General features: G+C 35.4%; 3 protein-coding genes across 6 annotated transcripts; 2 read left to right on the top strand and 1 right to left on the bottom strand.

Moving 5' to 3' along the window:
• Positions 1 to 1,723: 1,723 nt before the first annotated feature.
• On the top strand, positions 1,724 to 11,768 carry LOC110720571 (DEAD-box ATP-dependent RNA helicase 28-like). 2 transcript variants are annotated; one of them, XM_021899609.1, is made up of 11 exons: positions 1,724 to 2,092; positions 2,192 to 2,374; positions 2,474 to 2,542; positions 3,128 to 3,234; positions 4,850 to 4,928; positions 5,366 to 6,271; positions 7,036 to 7,131; positions 9,956 to 10,054; positions 10,148 to 10,234; positions 10,583 to 10,845; positions 11,340 to 11,768. In XM_021899609.1, the coding sequence occupies exons 1-11, from the start codon at positions 1,847 to 1,849 to the stop codon at positions 11,353 to 11,355; spliced, it is 2,151 nt and encodes a 716-aa protein (XP_021755301.1). In that variant the 5' UTR covers positions 1,724 to 1,846; the 3' UTR covers positions 11,356 to 11,768. The 2 variants fall into 2 exon arrangements, with proteins under 2 accessions (XP_021755301.1, XP_021755300.1); XM_021899608.1 differs by having other exon boundaries at positions 7,036 to 7,137.
• A 1,794-nt stretch (positions 11,769 to 13,562) lies between these two features.
• Positions 13,563 to 17,303, top strand: LOC110720570 (signal peptidase complex catalytic subunit SEC11C-like). 2 transcript variants are annotated; one of them, XM_021899606.1, is made up of 9 exons: positions 13,563 to 13,770; positions 14,008 to 14,064; positions 14,193 to 14,305; positions 14,415 to 14,489; positions 14,778 to 14,813; positions 15,069 to 15,114; positions 15,766 to 15,859; positions 16,796 to 16,853; positions 17,128 to 17,303. In XM_021899606.1, the coding sequence occupies exons 1-9, from the start codon at positions 13,698 to 13,700 to the stop codon at positions 17,170 to 17,172; spliced, it is 597 nt and encodes a 198-aa protein (XP_021755298.1). In that variant the 5' UTR covers positions 13,563 to 13,697; the 3' UTR covers positions 17,173 to 17,303. The 2 variants fall into 2 exon arrangements, with proteins under 2 accessions (XP_021755298.1, XP_021755299.1); XM_021899607.1 differs by lacking the exon at positions 14,008 to 14,064 and having other exon boundaries at positions 13,566 to 13,743.
• Positions 17,304 to 18,451: 1,148 nt separating this feature from the next.
• Positions 18,452 to 23,455, bottom strand: LOC110720569 (E3 ubiquitin-protein ligase CIP8-like). 2 transcript variants are annotated; one of them, XM_021899605.1, is made up of 2 exons: positions 22,060 to 23,455; positions 18,452 to 19,183 (listed from the first exon to the last, which is right to left on the bottom strand). In XM_021899605.1, the coding sequence occupies exon 1, from the start codon at positions 23,218 to 23,220 to the stop codon at positions 22,096 to 22,098; it is 1,125 nt and encodes a 374-aa protein (XP_021755297.1). In that variant the 5' UTR covers positions 23,221 to 23,455; the 3' UTR covers positions 18,452 to 19,183; positions 22,060 to 22,095. The 2 variants fall into 2 exon arrangements, with proteins under 2 accessions (XP_021755297.1, XP_021755296.1); XM_021899604.1 differs by having other exon boundaries at positions 18,452 to 19,180; positions 22,060 to 23,454.
• Between the last annotated feature and the right edge of the window lie 519 nt (positions 23,456 to 23,974).

Genomic DNA, 23,974 nt, shown 5'->3' with positions numbered 1-23,974 from the left:
TCTTTCAGGGTGTTGGAGATAGCAAGCAAGGTAATAATCTCACTTTCATTCTGCATTTTGCGTTTTGAATCTGACTTTTTTTTTTTTTGCGAAAATTGAGTTAGGGTTAGGGTTTTCTAAAATGACCAGTGTAATGTGGTTATTTGACTTGAATTGTGTTATTTAATGTTAAAATTCATGTTGAAAATGTTATTTGTGGGTGTTGATTTGGCATTGTTATGATTTTTGATTGTGAACTCCTTGAAATAGAATTTTGGCGATGTCTGTATTGGTATGTGTTGGCTTTGTTATGTGGTTGCCTATATGAATGCATGATGTGTGTTGATGTTCAGCAAAGTAATATGTCATTTATTGATGATAGGATGAGTAGAGTGTGGCTTGATGTCCATTATAAAGATCAGGGTTTTAATGTGTTGGTTGATGATACTGACTGAACAAGTCTAATGAGTAGAGTGTGGCTTGATGGCCACAACATGTTGACATGTGCAACAAAGAAAAAGATTGCAGCAGCTGAAGCAACAAGTGCAGCAAACAACAACAATGCAGAAGCTGAAGCAAGCATTTCAAAGCCCAAGAAGAGAGCAAAGAAAGCTTGCTTGAACTCCAAACCCCTGCACTTTTGAATGCACATCATACTTGTTAATGGAGTCTAGTTTTTTAACATTAAAATTCCAATGTGTGCTGTGTTGTGTTGGTTTTTTTTTGGGAAATATTCTGTGTAAATTTTTGGAAATACATTGTCAACTGTGGCCTTAATTTTTTGGGTGAACAGTGGCCTTATTTTTTGGATGAATATGATTGAAACAGGAAGAATTATAAAAGACATGTTCAAAGTAACACTTTATTGAATTTCATTGCAATTACATTTTGTTCACTTCATCATTACAATCACAAATATTACACACATCAATACACCTAATTTCAAAACAAAATTGAGAACTTTTTGCTGTTGTTTCACTTTCTTCTTCAATTGCTTCAATTCATCATGCAAATTGCTATGTCCCGGTCCATCCCTATCATAGTAGCTTCCCGTACTTTGACCTTCTTGCGGCTTCAAAACTTTGCACCATTTGAAGCTATTACATAAGTCACACTTGTAATAAAGCCTTTGTGGATTTGATGTTGACTCCGAACTTCTAATCGTGTATTTTATGCCACAACCGCAAAATTTGTTTAGAACGCGCACATATGCACACTCGTGTGTTGAGGAAGATGTGTTTGATATCAAACTCAAGATTATGCAAACTCAAGATTATGCAAGTAGGAGGGTTGCAATGTGTGTTCTAAGTCTTACATTTATATAAGAATGTGTGTGCAACGGCTACTTTGCCCCAACAATAATTTAAAATTGTTGAAAAAAAACTAGACGTTACTTTTCAGGTATACTGTGTAATAACTTAAATAAGTAATGACATTTGGTGAAAATTAGTAATTAGTCAGTGACATTTGGTGAATTAAAAATCCCATTAACGGATTGTTAACGTCTAGGCTCCCATGCCTCATTAATGGCACGATGTGGCATTATACTGTTTGTCAGTGACATTTGGTGAATTCTGAAAAGTTGAATGGTGTTTGGTGAATTTTTAAAGTTCTAAGTAACATTTGATGAAATAACCGATAATTTTAACAAATAGAGAATTAAAAATATTAATAGTCAAAGTTATATCTCGACAAATATGACGAGTCAAACTTTACTATTCACCATTGAGAAGTTTTGCCCTTGTGTCGAATTCTAAAACCCTGGAAAACCAACGCAAAAACCCTTTTCAACGTTTGTTCATTCCAATTCTCCATCCCCACTTTGTTCATTGTTGAACCTAGCAGTAGCAGACAGAGCTCTACTATAATGGGTTCAGGCTTCGTATTCGAGCCTCCTAGCGACGAAGAACTCGAAGACGACATTCATTCCGGCGACGACAATGCCCCCGAATCTGCCTGGGACTTCGCCGCCTACTCCGAAGCCGTCGCCGAAGAACACGCCCGCCGTCACACCACCTCCGTCGACCAGAAAATCCACAAGCTTCGTCAACAGCGCGTCGTCTCTCTCCCTAACGACTCCGACTCCGACTCCGACTCCGAATCCAATAAACAAGTACTTTTTCATTCTTCTTTTCTTCCTGTTTTGTTTTTCAATTCAATTTCATTTCTCAATTGTAAATTTAATTTGGTTTTGGTTGATTGATTTTATAAGGAGGATTACAAGCCTGACGAAGGAGATGATGATGAAAACGATGTTGTTGAAAGTGATAAGCCTTTCTTTGCAGCTGCTGAAGGTGTTTCGTATCAAGCTAAATCGTTTTTGGAGCTTAATCTTTCAAGGCCATTGCTTCGAGCTTGCGAAGCGTTAGGGTACTCTAAGCCTACACCAATCCAGGTTTTTTTGGGAGCATTTTTATGAATTTATAGGATTTTATTATAATTACTAGCTCAAATGTATTTGGGATATGACTGAAAATGGAAGCGTTGTTCGTAGGCTGCTTGTATACCATTGGCGATGGCCGGACGTGATATTTGCGCGAGTGCAATAACCGGTTCTGGGAAGGTAAATCATTGATTGATTTCATTGTTTTAGGATTATTGTTGAAAAGATTGGAATTTGGAATTCATGATTGCAGCTCCCTTTAGTGCATGTTTGATTTGAATCTAGGTGAGGAAATGGAATGTAAACGAATAATAAGAGGAAGGGGTAATGTTGTTAAGTGCTACTATTATTAGTTGTTCGGTATACTTACAGAAAGGAATTAATGGTTACCTTTAGGAAATAGGGTGTGTTACCCTACCTTTCATACCAAACACTTGGTAAATGGTTAATTGATTCCACTTCCAACCCTTAGTAACACGATATCAAACAAGCTCTTAATTCTAAGATAAACTTTTTAAAGAAGGTTGGACTTAGTTTGTTATTGGCTTTATCTTAGATTGATTTAATATGAAAGAAAAGAAAAGGAAGAATCTGATTGTAGCTAGCTGATTGCTGCTGTTTAAGGATGCATTCTAGGATTGGAATTTGCTAATATTTTGAATTGTTCAAGGGTTGCTCTTGTGTGCGTTATTCTGTTATTTGGGGAAAATATGATAGGTTTGGATATAATTGTTATTTATATTTCTCTCTGTTCGGCTTCTGTAGACCGCAGCTTTTTCACTGCCGACCTTGGAGAGGTTGCTATACCGCCCAAAGCGTGTGCCGGCAATTAGGGTTCTTATTCTCACTCCAACAAGGGAGCTAGCTGTGCAGTAAGTTTCACTACTAACTCCATTTTTTTGGTCATCAAGAAGATTTTATTTCTGTAAACCAAATAACTTGCAAAAAACTACAAAACTGAGGAAACCTTTTCTTACCTATTATATTGCGTGTATATTTTCATAAGCATGTGTTTATATGCTTAATGAATTGATATTTTCATAAAGGTTCCATTTTAAAGCGATATCAAATAGTCGTGAATAACATGTCCTGATCTGACATTACAGATGACACATTGAACATTGCTGTAATCATTATGGTAAAGTGTAAGATGAGGTTTGATGCATGTTTATATCGGCATTAGAAACTAAAAAAGTGCTGCCTTGATAATATTCTTTTCCTCCAGCATCTTTTAAAAAAATCTGATAAAGCTAAAACAAAGTATTGCGTGTTTGTGATGTTCATCCTATTAGGGGAAAGGATTGTCAAATTGTTGAAGCATCACTGCATAATGTATAGTGATATACTATCCTTGTACAATTGTACCACAAACTTTTCCTAATTTTTTGTTTTTGTTGGTCTCAATTACCTTTCCACTAATGTTTTCCTTTTTCCCCCCTCGAATTTTTTTTAAGTATTCTTTTCGTTGCCCACCATCAATAAACAGTTTCCTGTACATATTCTTTACTCCCTCCGTTTTTAAATACTTGCTCCATTTATCCATGCGCGGAGTTTTAGGAGAAATTGAAGAAAGTAATAAAATATGGAGGTAGTGGGCTTGGTGGAAGAATAAAAAATTGTAAAAAACCAAAAGTAGTGGAGAGAATTGAAGGAGAGAGAATATGGAATTAATATTGTTGGGTCCACTTGGTGAGAGAAATTAATTAATAATTGTAAAAGTTTTCCAATTAAGGAAATGGAGCTAGTATTGGGCCGGAAAAAGAAAGTGGAGCAAGTATTTAAAAACGGAGGGAGTTTTGTTAAAATAAGATTAAAACTACGTGCTTTAATTTAATATTCATTTTTTTATAATAAAAATTCCACTATAATATCACTTCTAAATTTTTTTACCTTACAGGAATGGGAGAACGCCCAAAGGTTTTGTGGGGTGTAAGGAGCACTTGATAGAGTGCTCGTTTTTGGTGCTACATTTTTTGAATAATACACCAGAAAAGTATCATAAGAAATACTTCTTTGTCTCTGAGATTAGGATCTTTGTTGCTATGTTGCAATATCCTCAAACAAAGTTCCTTTTTCCTTATTAAGTTAATAAAATTATATATACTCCCATTCATTTATTGGATTTGTAATCAATAAATTAAATGAATCCCTGATTATCAAAATACTTAAAAGCAGACTGAAACAGAATATCTTTTTGTTATTTCTTCCATGGACATGTGATTTAGTTCATATTATAGAAAAAGGTTGTAGCTTCCAAATAATTTTATCAATGTATGACATTTAAAGTCTTTGAGGGTTGTCTTCCACTTCTTCTTGCCTTTTACTTGCAATGAAGGAGTCCCTAAGAATCTATGATACTGGCCTTTGTGGAACATAATTTTGTGTATATCCTTTACATTTTTTTTTTCTTGATTCGTAATTGTAAACTTTCTCAAACATATGTTATTCTGTTCTTTCTCACTCTAGTGCTCTGACGTGGCTTTTCAGGGTTCACAGTATGATAGAAAAACTTGCTCAATTTACAGATATAAGATGCTGCCTGATTGTTGGTGGGCTATCAAATAAGGTTATGATACTTTCTTATTGGCTCTTTTCTGTTTCGGTACAATTTATCTATCATGCTATCAGTAACTTTTCTGTGTTTGCCATTTTACATTCCAAAGTAGTTTGTCCCTGATTGAGATTGGTTTGATGCAATGGTTCTACACTTTTAGTTGGTCCTTATCTGAGCTGGGTGCAACCGTGCAAGTGTGAATTTTACTGTGAGCCTGTGACCCCTACATGCTTATGCTTGTTTATGTATGTGTGTGTTTCAGTCCTCTTGATGTTTCTATGTGATTTCCTTAGTTCAAATTGAAATAACCACAATTTCACTAAATACGTCTAGTACGGATAACATTGAAAGTTTTTCATGGCTTCAACTATCTCCGGTTTTGGCTGTTCTAGATGTCTTTCTTCTTTTCTATATCTGTCATAACTGAGTGACATCATACATGAACTCAGGTGCAAGAGGCTGCATTAAGGTCGATGCCAGATGCCGTTGTGGCAACTCCAGGGCGTATGATTGACCATTTACGTAATTCAATGTCTGTGGATCTAGATGATCTTGCTGTCTTGATTCTTGATGAGGCTGATCGACTTTTGGAGCTTGGATTTAATGCTGAGATCCAAGAACTCGTCCATATGTGTTCAAAACGGAGGCAGACAATGCTGTTTTCTGCTACAATGACTGAAGAGGTGGCAGAGCTTGTCAAACTATCTTTAAAGAAACCACTACGTCTGTCAGCTGATCCATCTGCCCAACGACCAGCAGCTTTGACTGAGGAGGTTGTGAGAATAAGAAGAATGCGTGAAGCACATTATGAGGCAGTGCTTCTTGCATTATGCTCAAAAACATTCACATCCAAAGTAATCATTTTTAGTGGAACCAAGCTTGCTGCTCATAGGTTGAAGATCTTATTTGGGTTAGCAGGCTTAAAAGCAGCCGAGATTCATAGCCATCTTACACAAGCACAGCGTCTTGATTCTCTTGAACTTTTCAGAAAACAGGAAGTAGACTTCTTGATTGCAACAGATGTTGCTGCTCGAGGGCTTGACATAGCTGGGATTCGGACAGTTATTAATTATGCTTGTCCTCGTGATCTCACAACATATGTGCACCGAGTGGGTCGTACAGCAAGAGCTGGTCGGGAAGGATACGCAGTCACATTTGTCACTGATAATGATCGCTCTCTACTAAAAGCCATTGCTAAAAAGGCTGGTTCTAGGTTAAAGAGCAGAATTGTTGCTGAAGAGTCCATTAATAAGTGGGCACAAACAATTGAGCAGATGGAAGATCAGGTTGCTACTATTCTTCGAGAAGAGAAAGAAGAAATGGCTTTGAGAAAAGCAGAGATGGAAGCAGCAAAGGTTTGTTTATGCTTTGTTTCTTTCTTTCTGCATGGAAACACTACTATCCCCTCACATCCATTTGATGTCAAATTGTTTGCAAATTGGAGTTTTTGGCTTGGTAATTATCAACCAGATTATGATTTTTATAGTGATTGGAAAATACACTACATTATCCATCAGAAGTCCATAAAATCCATAATTAAATACTGTGTCTGAATGTTAATTGAATCTAGAACTTTGGGAATGTAATAGCTTGATCAGTCCATTGAAGCATTATATGCAGTGATAGTGTGGTTTGCATTTGCATAAAGTTCTCGTCTTTGATGATTTATTGTCCTAGCATGAATGATTGTGACTTTTTTTTGGATTAACTTATGAAAATTGCATCTTAAAACATCTTAACTTTGAAGTTTTTGGATTGTGACTTTTTGGATTAACTTGTCTTGTCAAAAAAATAAAAATAAAAAGTAAAAAATAAAAAACTAAAAAAAAAGTTGTAAATTTATTGACATGCTTGGATCTAACATCCTAGAGGATTGCTATAAAAAAATATTGAAGATTTTGATCTTCTCACTTTCTTATGAAGTTATGAACTTGGTTGAATATCATATCCTAAATCATTGCCAGGAGTTGGAGTATAAGTTTAAGAGATTATCTTTAAGCTAACTAATTCCATTATGTTACTACTTGTTGGCCACTAGTGTTCTGCTTTTTATCTCAGAATCCAGATATATAGAACTTTCCATCATTGCTGACATGTACATTTACTTTCATTTTTTCAGGCTGAAAATATGATTGAGCACAGGGAAGAAATATTTTCCCGGCCCAAAAAGACGTGGTTTATAACAGAGAAGGAAAAGAATTTAATTGCAAAGGAGGTGAAGGTACTGTCTCTTGATATTATTGTGAATTTCTTGTAGTTAGAAGCCATGGTGATGATGCTCTTACTTTGGAATAGATTGCTAATTATATATTTCAATTCAATAACCTGATATCACAAGATACTTGAGATCCTTTTTACTTTTCATTTTTCATTTATCTCACTGAAACAAATAGAAGAAAGATGAGACTCCGCTACTGAAGTGCTAGAACTTTTTTATCATCGATCAATGGTGCAGTTGTGAGTCAGCTGTATTATCTTTTCTCTTAACATGTGATGCAGTGGCTATTAAAAGACAAGATGTTCCATTCTGGATTATCTGTATAAAATGTCATAAAGGGGACATATATTATAAATCACACTTGCCTCTTAGGAAGAATATGCCTCTAAATGTCTGTTTATTATAGGTCAGATTTAACTTATCTGATAAGTCTGGCATAAAGGTCTCTACTTCTGGAGATTTATACGAACATAACAATGCTAAATGTAACTAAAATCTGACATTCAGTATATGATTCATGTATCACAATATTTATATGTATTATGATACCACAAAATCATAATATCTGTATGTACTATGATGCCACAAAATCACAATATCTATATGTACTATGATGCCACTAACCAATAGGAAAAGAGCACCTACCAGTCTACCACTTGCAAAAGATACTCATCTGCTGTTTAATCATAAGATACAGTATAGCCTGCAGTACATTTTTTAAGCTAAGAACTTTTTTGAGTTATAAAATACTTGCAGCCATTCCTAATAAACCCTTTTACTAATTCACGTATGCTTCCTACCTTCAAAATATGTGGTGCTTCTTCCAAGTTCCAACTATAGCCTAAAAAATCGTATTGATGAGTATGATAACAACTATTTAAAAAAAAATGGAGTGGTCATTATCATACCCTCCTAGTCAAGATATTGCCCTTCAAGTAGTATCTCATATCTTCCCTGCTCATAATTTCTTTCTCTATGGAAGTACTGCCAAACTCAGATCTTTGCATTTAGTTGTCATTGTTGAAGACATCATTATATGTTTCATATCGTTCTTCATTGAGCACCAATTTTCATGCTATGTCTCACTTTCCTGTATTGTCAACAAGGCAGTTCTGTATTGTAAAGGGTAGATGTAAGCATAGGGTGGTGGTGGTGGTGGGCTGGTGGTTGAAGGGAAGTCTAGGTTGTTGGATGATTTTCCCTTTCTTATTTAAGACAAACAACTTTGTAAATTTTGGGGTTTGGGTTTCCATTCACCTTGTTTTCCTTTATTAGAGCATCCACGATGGCTAGCTACATGTAGCTTTGGGTTGCCACATCATTATCTCCAAGCTACATGATTTAAGCTATAACCTCTAAAATGGTAAGCTAAATTCTTTTGTAATATTTTAAATAAACCATTAAAAATATACATAAAAAATATGAGACAAATCAATATATGTGTATTGCGTGGAGTGTACTAGAGCTATGTAGTTTGGCCTTAGCTACAACCTATGTAGCTCTGCAATGCCTAACATGTAGCTCTATATTATTTAGGAATTGCAAGTAGGTTCTTTTATGCAACCATTGTGGATGCTCTTAGACTCTTTCCCTTTCACTTTGTTCAATCAGACGCCCCTTTAGTATCTTTGTCCAAGAAAACCCATTCCATTTCATGGTTCCACCCCTTCTACCATCCTACCCACTCTGATCCTAATTGGTCTTCCCATTTCCCTCGTAGGAAAATATAAAAGTTCTCTCTAAATTCTTTCCATATATGTTTTGTAACACCCATCAATTTTCTTATGTTTATTTGGTGAATGTGCCAAACAGTTCCATTAATTGGCTGTGCCGCCAAAATAAAAACTTGCTAGTAGGAATTAGGTAGTTGTATAGTTGTTGTTTGAATTCTTCTCAAATGCTTTTATGGGGTGGTGGCCTTTTGGATGGATTTTCCAAACAGTTCCATTAATTGGCTGTGCCGCCAAAACAAAAACTTGCTAGTAGGAATTAGGTAGTTGTTAAGTTATTCTCTTTTGTTGGTTGTTCGTGTTCTTCTCAAATGCTTTTATGATAGTCTCCACTTTATTTCCTGATTTTTTAAAAATTTTATCAGAATATTATAGTCTGGGATGTAATGATTAGGTAATTTCCACTTAATTTTACAAATTTCAATCAGAATATTATACTGTCTGAAATGTATTTTTACTAGGACACTAATTTGAGAAACTGAAGAAGGATATGGGCATATGGCTTTGTTTGTCTTGCTATGAAGCTGTAGTTTGTTTACCATCGGTATTGCTACGAATTGCTTTAGCTCCCAATACATTGTGATTGTGTTTACACCTTTGCTGGAAATGCCATTCAATAAGTATTTTTCGTTAAATATTACCACAATATTATTGTTCAGGCCACCTATCCATATTTTTATGGTGCTCTCTATGATTGCATCTAGAGGATACATTCTCAAAATTTTTTTTACCTACAGATTGTAAAGCGCTTTCAGGAATCTTAATTTTGAATCTGTTTTGACCCCTTTTTTCAAGAGCCTCCATATTAACTTGATGGGGGTAACTATGGAGGCTCTTGAATGTTAAAGTATATCAAACTAAATCCCTTAAATACTATTTGGTGAAGCTTGGTTAAAACTAGACGCCTTAAATTGTCCATTTTAACTTCAAGAAAAATGGCGTTACTTTATAAAGCCTTTGAGTCAAGAAAGCTCTTATCTAATGCTAATTATGACATTTAAGAAAATCTTCTTTTCTTTTTTTAGGATGCAGAATATTCTGTCTGTTGAGCGTTTGATTCTTGATTTAAACTAAATATATAAATTCAATAGGGATACTCGGAGACGAAGAAAAATTCTGGTAATGTCGTTGTCAGTGCCCAGCAAGCAGAAGATTTGAAATTGAAGGAAAAGAGGAAACGAGAGCGTGAGGTATTTGTCCTATTTCCCACCGTTATATTATCTGGCAATTGTGTAATGGTCTATGGTGATAAAATCTCATTATTATACTTTGTCTTTGAGCAGAAAAACTTGCCCCGGAAAAAGCGCAGAAAGCTGGAAGCGGAGAGAGAGATGCTGGAAGAGGAAAATGAGTCTGATGATTCAGAAGGGGTGAGTATCAATCTTGTGCTTTCATGAATGTGTATTTGGATTTATACTTGATATCTCACGGAAGACTTTTTTCAATTATTTGAATTGGTATCTAGGGCTATATTATTGAAGCTTATTTACACTTTTCTGCTTGCAATTTGGATTGGCATCCTGACTGCTATTGCTCCACATGCTCACCATGCCCCTTTTCTTCTAATTTCCATGTCCTCAGGCCCTGAATCTCTCATTTTTACATGCTACATTGGGAAATAGCTTTGTTTCTGGATAGTTGATTTAATCAGCATCATATTATCTTTTTTTGTTTGGAATTACATTATTTTTTCTAATCAACCATCTGTGTGATGGCAGGAAAATAAAAAGAGTAAGAAAGATAAAAGTGGAATACCGCTTGTCGAGGTTGCCTATCGCAAAGCAAAAGCAATCAAGGCTGGGAAAAAAGCACAAGATGGTGGTAAAAATATCAAAAAGATGGGGAAGAAAGCAGCACAACCTCAGTCAAGAACAGATGAGATGCAGGAGCTATTCCTGACTGATATGAGTGAGAAACGGGGAAAAAAGAACCTTCAGCATGTTCAAAAGAAGTCAAGGAATTCATTTAAGAGTAAATCAAGGTATAACTATGCTACTGATGCTTCACATATAACATGTATACTTATTAAAAGATTTCAGAATTTGTAGGGTATAGTACTCACATGTAGGTGACAAACACACTTCACACCCTGGTAGTTTCCGTCCATGGGTACAAGCATCTGAAGTTCATTGGTTGATGTTTGTTCTTTCTAACAGTTTGACAGAATCCCCCCCCCCCTCTCCTCCCTTCCATTTCTCTGTTGCCTGGCCCTTTTGCTGCCTATGTGGCTGCTAGTAGGTCTCTACTTTCTGGTCACTCTCTCACTTCTGGGTGATTCTCCCTTCTGCCCCTTTGTTTCCATATTAAGTGTCCTCACCCAGCCCTTTATCTGATATGTGCCACTCTATTGGGGGGTGCGACATTGGTAGTGGCTAATCCTCACTTGTAGATGATGCAAGCAATTTGTGTCCTGTTGAGATTTGAATTCTTCTGTTGCAAGTACATGTTTTCTTATAGTTTATTCAATATGTGCAGGTATAAGCGAAGGTAGGCATTTTATCCAGGTCAAGATCTCTGACTAAGTTTTGGAGGCAGGCAAGAAATGAACTTGGGCGATTTCAACTTCCATGGAAAATCTACTTTTTAAAAGTGAAGTGCAATTTTGTTGGGCAATCTTCAGAGTAACTAAAGAGTTGCAATTGTTCTGCATCTCAGCAGGACGGATAACAGTGGGCATGCTAGATACTGAATTTTACCTGGCCTGTCCTTGTATATTTGGCGGGCTTTGAGGTTTATATGCTATGTGACTACGCTGCGGTTCGAAGGAAAAGCTTTATAATGGCATTTTTTTCATTTTTGTTCGATATAATGGCATTTTTTTTAAGTTGTAAAAGATGATTGGCAGTAATATTAATAGCATTTTTTTAAGAGTAATATTTATGGCATTTTTTTTAAAGTTCAATATGTTACCACTTCTATTACAATCTTGGTCTGCACTACTGTCTTATCTGTCTAGTAATATTTTCTCCGTATAGTTAAATGAAAACCATTTCCTACATAAAGAGAAACTAGAATATAAGTGTATTTTAATTTTTAGAAAAAATTGATTTTTGCTACCTATCAAACACATCAAATTGAATTTTGCTACCTATCAAAACTTTTATTTTATTTTGCTACCTAACATATGCCCTTTTTTTAAATTTTGCTACCACCGATCCGTTAAGTGGGTCCATAACGACACGTGTCGTGTTATTATTGGCCAAAAAAATTAAAAAAATAAATTAAAAAATTAAAAAATAAAAAAGAAAAAGAAAAACCTAAACTACCCAGCCACCACCCCCTTCCCCCCAACTCACCGCACCCCTCCCCGAAACCACCACCCACGTCGCACCACCAGCCCTAACCCACCTGAACCCTCCCCCTCCCTTTCCCGCAACCGCGTCGCCCCCAAAAACCACCAAAACTAAAACCCTAGATCCCACCACGGCCACGAATCTGGCCACAAATGGCCGAAATCGGCCGGTTTTGGGGCTCAGTGGCCTTAACCGGCCGATTTCGGCCTTTCAAGGCCAGATTCTTGGCCGTTTTTGGGGACGAGGGTTTTGGGTTTAGCGGTTTTGGGGGCGACGCGGTTGCGGGAAAGGGAGGGGGAGGGTTCAGGTGGGTTGGGGCTGGTGGTGCGACGCGGATGGTGGTTTCGGGGAGGGGTGCAGTGAGTTGGGGGGAAGGGGGTGGTGGCTGGGTAGTTTAGGTTTTTCTTTTTATTTTTTTTAAATTTTTTTATTTATTTATTTTTTAATTTTTTTGGCCAATAATAATACGACACGTATCGTTATGGACCCACTTAACGGATTCCTTAACGGTGGTAGCAAAATTTAAAAAAAGGGCATATGTTAGGTAGCAAAATAAAATAAAAGTTTTGATAGGTAGCAAAATTCAATTTGATGTGTTTGATAGGTAGTAAAAATCAATTTTTCCTAATTTTTAAAAATATATTTTTTTTTTCTCTAAAACATTAATTTGATTATTAGTTGGTAAAATAAGTGTAGATGAGATAGATTAATCTTTTACTGTAGTAGGCTTAGGTTCAAGTAAGACTATTTTAGTTCGAAAATCTATATTATTAGTTTTGTCAGACACAAAAATATCATCAAATGTGTCAACAAGAAATAGTGTCATATTTGGTAGTTATGTGTCAGCAAATTAGCTAGCTTACTCAATAGTCAATAGCTAGATGTCAATAAAATAAATAGCTCATTAATAAACCCCCAAAACATGATTAATAGCTAAACTTCCTTAAACTTTCGAATTTTTTTTTATGTCTATTTGGAAATATTCTTTTCTTTTTTTTTTTTTTCAAGAGATTCAAGAGGTCAAAACTCAAAAAGAAGTTGAAGCAAATGGATCGGATGAATAAATCAATTGCTCGTATGAAATAACCCCAAACTGCTAAACCCTTTAAGCTAATTTGGAAACCTATTTGGATATTTTACTTGCTCCCCAACCCTAAATAATCCTAAATAAATTAATCCTAAATAATTCTAAATAAATTATATATTTAAAATTTATCTAGTTTCTGAGTTTGAAATATCATCTAATTAGAAAAGCATAAAATTGAAAATAAATAAAAGATATGGAGTACATGACTACATGATATGATATTTGGTAAGTTTAGTTTATTTCCTAAGAGCATGAAAGTCTAACACCGTCAAAAGTCCTCAGCATACCAATAAAGAGCCGCCATGTAGGAAATAGACACAACATCAACCAATACGAAAGCAGCACATCCGTCATTTAAAATTAGGCGCCTTCCTTGTACTATTTATTATTGATTCTGCAACCCGATTACTTTCGTCCCTCCATCATTCTTGTTCCAAGAAAAATAAAACAAAGATGTTGGATTACGTTAAACTATCACACCGCTCAATTCCGTCGAGAGGTGCGGCAACGAAATTCATAGAATTAGGTGATTTTTTCAATCCGTATTTGATTTCTTGGTTATACCCGCTAATTGTCAATTCAATACATGTTCATTATATCGTTTATTTGTTGCTTAAAGACGTACATGCCAGTAATACTAATTGTCAATTCAATACATGCTCATTATATCGTTTATTTGTTGCTTAAAGACGTAAATACACGTACTATTAATTGTCAATTCAATACATGCTCATTATACTGTTTATTTGTTGCTTTTTAAAAGCGGTGGTACATAATGAGATAAAACTCTTAGTTCACACTGCTAACACGGTATGTTTAGGTTAGTGCTAAATTTGCTATTCAATCTGTCTCATTTTACTTACCCTATTTCAGTATTTTTTGGTCAATTGCGTTGTCTTAGCATAAGATAGGGAAGTATTTCCTAAAGAAAATTGATGGTATTGACAGGTTTACTTGTTACATCGGTGTTGATGACATGGCAGTTGTTAATTCTGGTAACCGGAACTAAATACCCTGTTAGTGTTGTTCTTAGCGGAAGCATGGAACCTGGAATTCGAAAGGTCCGCCTTCTTTTTCAATAATTTTTATTTTAATAATTAATACAAGTTTCGATTAATAATTTTATTTTTATTTTGATATTAAAAGTACTCGTATTATATTATTGTGTAGGGTGATTTATTGTTCCTTAGTACCATAAAAAGCCATCCTATTCAAACGGGAGAAATTTTATTGTTCAAAATTGAGGTCTGTTCTTCCTTTTTTTTTTTAATTTATTGGACTTTTCTTGATGTTGATATATCTTTACTCTTCTTGACGTCGAAGTTTTGAGGATGGAGGGAGTACTACAAATATACTGTTTTTTTTTCAATAATAATACAATATACTGGTTATAAAAGTTAGCCAGCCAATTAACCACATTGGTATAAAAGTTAGCAAATCGGTGACATATTGTTATGGTTTGATCCCATTTACTCAATCTCTTTCAATCGAAATTTCTACTTAACTTCTCTTTATTTGCATTTGTTATTTCAGGGTAAGGAAATCCCTATAGTTCATCGTGTAATAAAGGTAAGAAACATCATGATATCTTTCTAAGTTTCTAGCTTATTATTTTAGGGATAAGTCTCTTATTAATCGCAACTTTAAGTAGCTTTCTTGAAAGGTTTAGTTGGGAATTTCCAACTCTTATTGACTGTGCTAACCTCTGTCAAATCTTTCTTGAAAGTTTTATGAAAATCCTACACTATACATGCCTTGGTATAATTTTCATCTAATAAATATAATGTTGCTCAACTTTTCTGATGTATTGTGCTCTTTGTGCAGGTCCAAAGGCAGAAAGCTTCCAACAAATTCATTCTGTTAACAAAAGGTAAATGTTAAATACGTAGTATTACTTAGGTAGGATTATTTGAGATATAAAAACAGACTCTAGTACATAGGGCTTCCTGTATGTCAGTGCAATTTATGAAGGCTTGGGAGCAACAAAAGAAAATGTCATGAAGCACAAGGGTGCATTCGAGTACTGGACCAACTAGTTTTTGAATTAAACCTCAACAACGCCATTTGTTTTGGAGTCACGTCAAGGGATCATTTAGGGGCAGTTAATTGGACATTAACAAGATGATATTTGGGATCTGCAATAGCCGGAAAACTAGTAATAAAGGCAGTGTTACGATTGGCTATGCACATGGGACGGCATGTGGACTAGATGACTACTAAAAGAGATATGAGAACTGTGATTCTAACCTTACTGCAGCCTGAGAAGAAAATGGTTAATTCTTTTCTGCATTGCTTGATGATCTGTCTTGGTCTCATTACTAATTTTGTGCCTGCTAAAAAAAAAATATATTTAAGCTCCAAGGAATAGCCGAATAGGGAGTGTAATAGTGTAACCCAAAAATTGGCCAAATGTGCAGTAGCTTGTGTTTATAATGTTATGTTCTTAATTCTAATAGCAATGTGTACCTTATCCTTCCCAGTTTTACACAATTACACTACTGATGTGTGCGTTATGTTTCAGGGGATGCTAATTCGGTAGATGACCGTTATGGGGGGATATATGCAGATGGCCAACTATGGCTTGAAGATGATGATATAACTGGAAGAGTGATAGGGTAAGTGTACTTGTAATCTTATATTGCATAATTAAGCTTTTATGTGTTACTGGAATCTTTGTTTTTGTCTTTTCATTGGCTGAAACTTTCCCCTGATTTACCTTTTATCTCCCTCCATATTTTGCTTCACTCTTAACAAATTTTCTTGTTGTTCCTCTATCCTTGCCTCTTTTAAATCCGCAAATTAATTCTGTTATATCATTAGAGAATAAGTTTGTTGAGCACCAAAAAAAAAAAATAAATAAATAAATTAGAGAATAATTTTGTTGATTCAATAAAGGAAGAACCTAACCACTCTAGTAAGATAATCTCATTAATACAAGCGACATACTTGTCCTTTTGTACTCTTAGTAATTTCTCCCATTATTTTCATTGGCTGCTCAATTGCTGCATGAATGAAAAGCCTCTATCCTAGATAATTGGACTCGATCTTTCTGGTTAATTTTAAATCGATAGTTGATCAAATTCATCATTAAGGGTAGGTGTCTTATGTGAGTGATCTGTTTAAAAAATTTACAATTATGTTATTTTTGACATAAAAGGAATGTAAAATTACTGGTACAGAATGACCTTGGTATATTGAACTGAATATATAACTAGATAATTAGGTGTTCTACATTACTAATCAATACAATCCTAATTGTTTATCCTGATGAATTGAATCATTTTATTGATATGAACCTTTTGTAAATGTGCTTCTAAGTATTCCTTTTCTTTATGTTTAACAATCTTGAGGTGTGTTTTGATTGACTAATTTTAAAGCCACCTTCAAAAGCTTCAATATTCCAGAGTGCATCTTGCAGTCGCCTTTAACGAGGGTCTATTACTCAAAGCCCCTCCCTCATACTAAAAGCAATGCACTTTCAATACTCCTTTCTTTTATAACTTTATTATGATAAAGTTTCAATATTGCTAAACAAATTTTCAATACAACAGGATTATGCCATATTTTGGTTGGCCATCCATTCTCATACAAAACATGCCTTTGATGAAGGTCAGTTAGCTTTTCTCAGCTCTTTTCATCTTGCATATAATCTAGAGGATACCACTGCAGGAAAATACACACGCACACGCACACGCACACTCACAGCAGACACACACATCCACAAACAAATTGATTGAATCTACAGTACAGTAGTTATGTTCTTAATGCAGAAAATACTTATAATATGCATGTTTACCAAATATCTAAGCACTCTTTTCTTATGACAATAACGATAATAAGAGCCACTTATTATGTGATACATGATTTCGTCCATGTTTTGCAGTTTGTTCTAATCGGTGGACTAATCGGATGGAATATGCTCTCATAGTCTCAATTCCACAAGCTCAATCTTAAACTGATAGACTGCGTATACAATTTTGGATGTTATTGGACGTAAAATGTATAGAAATCTTTTCCCTTATATATATATATATATTAAAAAAAAAAACGTCCTACGCATTCATGTGAGAAAATTATTACTGTAGCATTCAGTTTGTAATTTTATTATTATTATTATTATTACTACAATAATATGATAATCATTATGAAAACTTTTTTTTTATATATATAAAATGAATACACATTATTTATTGCTTATAAATCACTTAGCTACGTGTGTGATGTTTTTATTTTTTGACACGGCTTTTTTTTTTTTTTTTTCAATTTGACACGGCTAAATTTATAAATGAAATAAGTTACTTTCTTAAAAACTTATTTTCAATAAATTAATTTACTCCTTCCGTTGATAAAAGTTATTCCTAATTAAGATGTTGCATCTATTCAAACGATGGATTTGTTCTCAACTAAGATGATAGTTGGAAGTTATTTTTGTTTGACTTGACTAAGTAATTGATTTAAGAGTATCAAATTAAGGTAAGACTAGAATAGACCCGGTCTACAATAACTTATTGTAGACCAAACCTTCTAGTATACCATACGAATGTGATTATATCATACGAAATGTGATTATATTACTACAAAAGTGATTATATCATGTTGAAACTGTTATGTAAATGTATCACTCAAAAAGTGAATTTATAATTATAAAAAGTATCAAATAGTAAATTACATCATTCAAAAGATGATTTTTAAATTTTATCATCCTAAAGATAATTATATAATCTCATTAAATTATTTACTATGAGATTATATAATTCAAAATATGACTCACAAAAAGATAATTATATCATCTAAAAATGAAATTATATCATTCAAAATATGATTATATTATTTGAAAGTGTCAAACAACTAATCAAATTAATACTCCGTAATATGTTACTAATAATAACCGTTTTTTTTTTTTTTTTTTTTTCTGAAAGAATAATAATCGTATTTAGATGGTAGTGGTAAACCGTAAAACACTTGCATAAAGGTTCAAAATCAAAAACAAAAAGAAATCCTAAAAACAGAGGATTTATTGGGAAGTAGAGCAAATACTTCCGTATACAAGTATGTTATCCGTATACTGATAATTCTGACAGTAGTAGAGCGTACATGTGTTAACTCGTCGTTATTTTAGGGTTCCACAACTATGAGATAAGAAACAGCACTCTCCATGTGAGTCTTCCCTCAGATTTAGTGAAAGGGGCCACCATACACATAACACATTGGATCAAACAAACTGTGCATATATTTCCTAAAAAAGCATGAGCGCTGCTTTCCTGGAGAATGTCAATTTCCAATACAAGATCCAATACCGGGACACTAGTCAGAAATCAGTCACAAAAAACACTGAAACTGCCAATTTCCCAAATGCTGCAGATGCAGATTGCATAATAGCCAATGCACTGTGATACAAATTTTGTTTCTCATCTCATAAATCACAGCTCAATTGAACAGTGTGTAATGCCCCTCGACTACTATGACAACTGACATGGGTGACAACTCCTATGTCGAAACTTCTATGCATCAGTGATGCGACATGAGTTGAGCTTCAAACCACAGATGTAAGTAAAGGGCTCAAAAGAACCTCAACATGGCACCATCCAAGACTAAAATTCTGATGCTCCAAACTGAGAAAAACCCGGTGGGGGAAAGGGATGGGGGGGGGGGGGGTGCGAAGAAGGGGAAGGGGAAAAGAAAAAGAAAAAAAATACTCCATATGTCAAATCTGTTACAATATCAATTATACAAGGGAAGATTATGACCAAATGGGATTCCTCAGCTGCTTTATTTATATTGCCAATCAACCAGAAGGCATGCCTTGTCATAAACTTTGGACCTGTTGAGAAGACACTCACAATAGAAAGGCGGCTTCAATTGGTGCTTGCTTTATTATGTTCGCCTCATACACTGTTGCTGATTGACATCACCAATTCAATACATCTTTGAATAAACTGCTGAATAAATTATCAAATTTCAGCAGTCTTTACAACCAGTATTAAGTGTAAAACTATTAAGAGAGCACAGGGAATACATTATGGCATTACCCACTTCACAAAAATAAATTTTACCATTACAAAAACTATTGCTAGAACCACTTTCGAAAAAAAAAAAATCTTGAAACGGCACCTACTTCAGATATTTTCGACACAGTAGTAAAAAAAAAAAAAAAAACGAAAAGAAAAGAAAAAGATATACTCCCTAACAAGAAGTATAGCAAAAGAGATTAAACAATATACAAAAAGAAAAGGTGTAATTAAAAAAAATAGCATGCCTCCAATCTGTACAAAATCAATGACAACCAAGTCCCAGACAGTATCTGATATTCTGATTACAAATCAGATTTAAAAAAAACAATAATCAGTAATTGTGGCCTTTGTTGGTAAGTAATTAGTAAATCAATGTATGAAACAAACCCATCCCATAAAGAATGTATTTATATGCACTTCAGGCTGCAATGCATGAAATGCTACATAGCTGCTCAGTAAGCTTTGTATCAATGATAAAGTTCTGTAGTTCATGAGCAATAACTGTAAACACAACTTGCTAAAGAGACGCATTTTCATGAATATAATAGAACCACATATTAGGTAAATATATACCAAAGGAAAATAAAAATATTTTTATAAGATCAGGAGGAAGATTCAAGCCTTCACAATTGACATATGCAAATATGTGAAAAACAGGATTCATATTCAATGCCAAATGCAATGACATTATATTTGCAACAAATGCAATGACAAGCATATGAAAGTCATCAACACCTCAGAAGTCAGAACTCACAAAATACATTTTTATTTTTTAGGTGCAGACCCAAGATATTGATAACAAGGAATAAAACCAAGCAGATCAATGACAAATCTATTCAGGGGAGCAAAAAAATAACTCAAACCAAAAAGTTGACCTATAAATCTAGCCATTTATCAAACAGTTCACAGTGAGGCCAAGTAGGAAACATTTAACTCTGCAGTATAAAGCAGGAGTAAAAAGTTGAAACAAGAAGCAACCAACTCAAATATGTGCTGAGACTGATGACGGCCTTGGATAATTTGCTCAAAAATCCAGGGACCAGGGCTACAAAAATATATGAAATATGAATGATTAATCACTTATGAGCTTAGGGAGGCCTGAGACCCTTTTTCCATCCAACAAGTAGTAACAGGATACAGAAAAATCATAGAGAACAAGAAACAAGTATGAGGAATAACATGACTCCATGAATCATTTTCTGAAGGTCATGGTCTCTTATAATAAAAAGATATAAAGAAGGTAAAGATGGCACAAGAGCCTTCATCCCTTTTATATCCCCTTAGCTTTTGAATGTGTGCCCCGAGGAAAAAAAAAGTACCCACAAACTCCAAAAAACTTACAATTCTGTTGAAAAAAGACACTAAAGTTTTCAACCAATATGAAAAGGCTCAAGAAGCACAAGGCACAGGAGTCCTAAAGCCCAGACATAAAGGGCAGGCTCATGCCTCATCAAAGCAAGGAGAGATCCCCAAAATAAGTACTTAACCCGAATCACCTTGGGCTTTGGCACCTAGGCTCACTTTTTTCCTGTGTTGATTGCTTAGGAGTAACGGCAGCGAACATCTAGACTTGCTGAGACCTTACCTCAGTGGGATATATACAGGTTAGTTAATGATAGTATTGCACAAATCATCCCAGTGCCTGCCTTAAAGCAATCCCTCCCCCCACCCCTGGTAAAAGAAAAGAAATCTTAGCAGTCAAAGCTAGTACCCAAAAAATATAGAACGTCTGGAGACTCTGGACATAATCAACACACCAGTACAACCCTCATTATTAACCATCTCATAACTGCCTCGTGTTCAAACATGCAAAGCAAGCATTTTCTCCTCAAATAAAGTCTACTCCCCCTTCCTTGTCTAACACCTCTCTCACATAAGCACCTAGACAAACAGCTAGAAAATCTATCCAACTCAGTCCAACCTTGTTTCCCAAAGCCATCACATGTTTAAAATAGCCCAAATTTACTCTGAAAAATCACCTACAACACATCAATTAGTACTTTAACAGGTTCAAAGTTCGAATTCCGAGATGGCAGCACAGCTCTTAACAGAAACTATGTCACAAATCTCAGCTGGCACCGATGATTGATTGAGGTGACATAAACAGCCTCAACTAGAGAAACTCCAGCTTTCCAAACTAAAACTATAAACACAGAACTATGCCACGTTTTTTCACCCTTAATAATGTTCAATCAAGTAAGTTCCAATAACAGGTATTAAGTACAAATAACAATCTATCCAACAATAAGTTCATATGTGCACAGATGAACTTATATGCCTTCAAATCAGGTTATGGCCTTCAGGTAACATATATGCAACCAAGTTCTGAGATTGGAATCCAAACTCAACATCAAAATATACTTGCTTTCCAAATTTCAGTCACACATCAAACAACATACTAGCAAAGCAATTGATCACCATCATCAATATGTGACCAACAATGCTTAAAAGCAAAACTAAACAACCAACAACCAAAGACTTAAATTTTAAACTTCTTTAAATGTGAATGGAGCAAATTTAGACCCATAACAATGCACAAACAACATAGTGAGCAAGTTTTACTTTCTTTATTGATTATTATAGATAAATACAAAGCCTAATTCTCCACAAGTTAAACCATACAAGCAACAAAATACTATGATCATAAAGATAAAAGAACTTATTTACATTGACAAACATTAAAATCAAAGCATAAAACATGTTTCATACAATTACAAAAACAAAGAAAGAAAACAACACGAAGAAATACTACAATCCAAAAGGGTTTAACAAAATGGAGAGAGCTAATTTATCAAGAAGTTCACCTCTATCTTTCTTTCTCTTCTTCCATATAATTCAATTCAAACTGAATTCCCACCAGCAGACCCTGATGAACTACCAGGAAATGCAGGAAATCTCTTCTTCCTATCCTCCTCATACTCAGCATCATCCGTTGGCAACTCGAACCGACACACCGGACACGAATTCCTCGCCTCGAGCCACGGCACAATGCAATCGCCATGATATCCATGTCCACAAGGCATCTCCTTGACAAACTCCCCGACATTAACTCCATCTTTGCAAATAGCGCACACATAACTCTCATCCACCGTCTTGATCTCCACTACTTTCAAACACTCCACTGCCCCTTTCGCCGCTGGTGGCGCCCCTCTCCTCCCCTCCGCATCCGCCAAATTCTGCAACAACGCCTCGTACTCGGCCTCATCGACATAATCCAACGGATGTCCGATATACCGATCCGTAGTCTCCGGCATTTCGAAGCGAAATTCAATTGAATTATCCTCTAATCCCATCAGAATTTCCGCCCAATCTAAGATCCTGTTTCTCCCTTCACTTCGAGCACGATTAGCGAAATCGCGGAGTCGAAGACGGAGCACATCTCTCCGCCGCCGCCGAATATCTTCTTCTCTCTCCTCTTCATCATCATCAGACTGTCCTTCGATCTCAACACTCCGCACATCCTCATCATCATCATCGTCCTCCTCCTCATCATCATCATCCTCATCTTCGCGATTAACGTTGCGGTTGTTGCTTTCTTCGTCTTCATCCCAGCCGTCGATTACGATGCGTAAGAAGTCAGATTCATCGGCCGGAGACGGATCAGCAGGGTTAAGAGGTCTAGCCTGAGGAGGCGGCGGTGGAGGCCGCGGCGCGAGGTCTTCACGCGACACCTCAGCAAGGAGGCGGAGAACCTGAAGAAACGTATTTCCGAGGGTACCTTCGTCCATGTGGTCAGAAGGAGAAGGAGAAGGAGAGAGAATGGCGGCGGCGTTGGTGGTAGAAGATGTGGTAGGAATAGACTCGACAAAGCCGAACTTACACTCGTTGCAAATGACGTCATCGGGTTGACCAGGAAGAGTTTCGACGGAGACTCGTTTGTCGCAGTGGTAGCACCAGTACTGCGCCGCCGCCATCGCCGCCGGTGGAGGGGACGACGGCGGCGGTGAAGGAGATTCGGCGGCCATTGATGGGGTTGGAGGAGAGAGAAAAGGAAAAAGAGAGAGAAACAAGGAAAGGTGGGTGAAGGGTGGAAATGAGATTGGTTATTGGTACAAGGGATTTGGACTTTCCTCCACAAATTTTTTTTAATTATTTTTTTTTTTTTAAATTTAAGAAAGTTTAATTATCTGGAGAGGTTATCTTGTGTTACGCAGTGGGTGTGGTAATAAGTGGACCCTAGTTACTGGTGTTTGATTGTTGTTATCCGAAAGAGACTTTGATTGTAACAAAAAAAGGTTTGCTGGTTAATGGTTCGTTTGGCATTGTTGTAGTTTTCTTTTTTTGGTTTTTTGTTCTCTAAAAATATATGATATGAGTCTCATAATGAATCAAAAATTATGTAAACTTATTAAAATTATGATAATTATGAAAACTGACAACAGAAAAGTGGAAACTCCTTTTTCTTGTTTCCTGTTTTTGGTTTTTGGTTTTCAAAAAATCAGGAAACTGAAAACCAAAATTGATGTCAAACAAGCCCTTAGGAATTAGGATTTGTTTGCTTATCATCTTATTTTACCCTAAGTATTCATTGAAATTAATTACGGAGTAAGAAAAATTTGCCAAACAATAAGCCAACCTTTGAGTGGTTAGTTTAAAATAAGTCAACTTTTTTATTCACTCAAAATAAGTCGACTTTTATAAGGTATTTTCTCAAAATGAGACGAAACCTGTTAGATTAAAAGATACTTCGTAATTAGCTATTAAGGTAAAATATGAAAC

This window comes from Chenopodium quinoa, unplaced genomic scaffold, assembly GCF_001683475.1.
Source record: "Chenopodium quinoa cultivar QQ74 unplaced genomic scaffold, ASM168347v1, whole genome shotgun sequence".
NCBI classification, from domain to species: domain Eukaryota; kingdom Viridiplantae; phylum Streptophyta; class Magnoliopsida; order Caryophyllales; family Amaranthaceae; genus Chenopodium; species Chenopodium quinoa.
Note: the sequence above shows the minus strand (reverse complement) of the source record. Positions and strands in the feature narration are given on the sequence as shown.

Excerpts from the sequence above, each read along its gene's own strand:
- LOC110720571 (XM_021899608.1), top strand. The coding sequence starts at position 1,847 with ATGGGTTCAGGCTTCGTATTCGAGCCTCCTAGCGACGAAGAACTCGAA. Across the intron at positions 3,235-4,849 it reads ACAAGGGAGCTAGCTGTGCA|GGTTCACAGTATGATAGAAA; the intron begins GTAAGTTTCACT and ends GTGGCTTTTCAG. Across the intron at positions 10,055-10,147 it reads AGAGGAAACGAGAGCGTGAG|AAAAACTTGCCCCGGAAAAA; the intron begins GTATTTGTCCTA and ends GTCTTTGAGCAG.
- LOC110720570 (XM_021899606.1), top strand. The coding sequence starts at position 13,698 with ATGTTGGATTACGTTAAACTATCACACCGCTCAATTCCGTCGAGAGGT. Across the intron at positions 13,771-14,007 it reads AACGAAATTCATAGAATTAG|CGGTGGTACATAATGAGATA; the intron begins GTGATTTTTTCA and ends GCTTTTTAAAAG. Across the intron at positions 14,065-14,192 it reads TGCTAACACGGTATGTTTAG|GTTTACTTGTTACATCGGTG; the intron begins GTTAGTGCTAAA and ends TGGTATTGACAG.
- LOC110720569 (XM_021899605.1), bottom strand. The coding sequence starts at position 23,220 with ATGGCCGCCGAATCTCCTTCACCGCCGCCGTCGTCCCCTCCACCGGCG.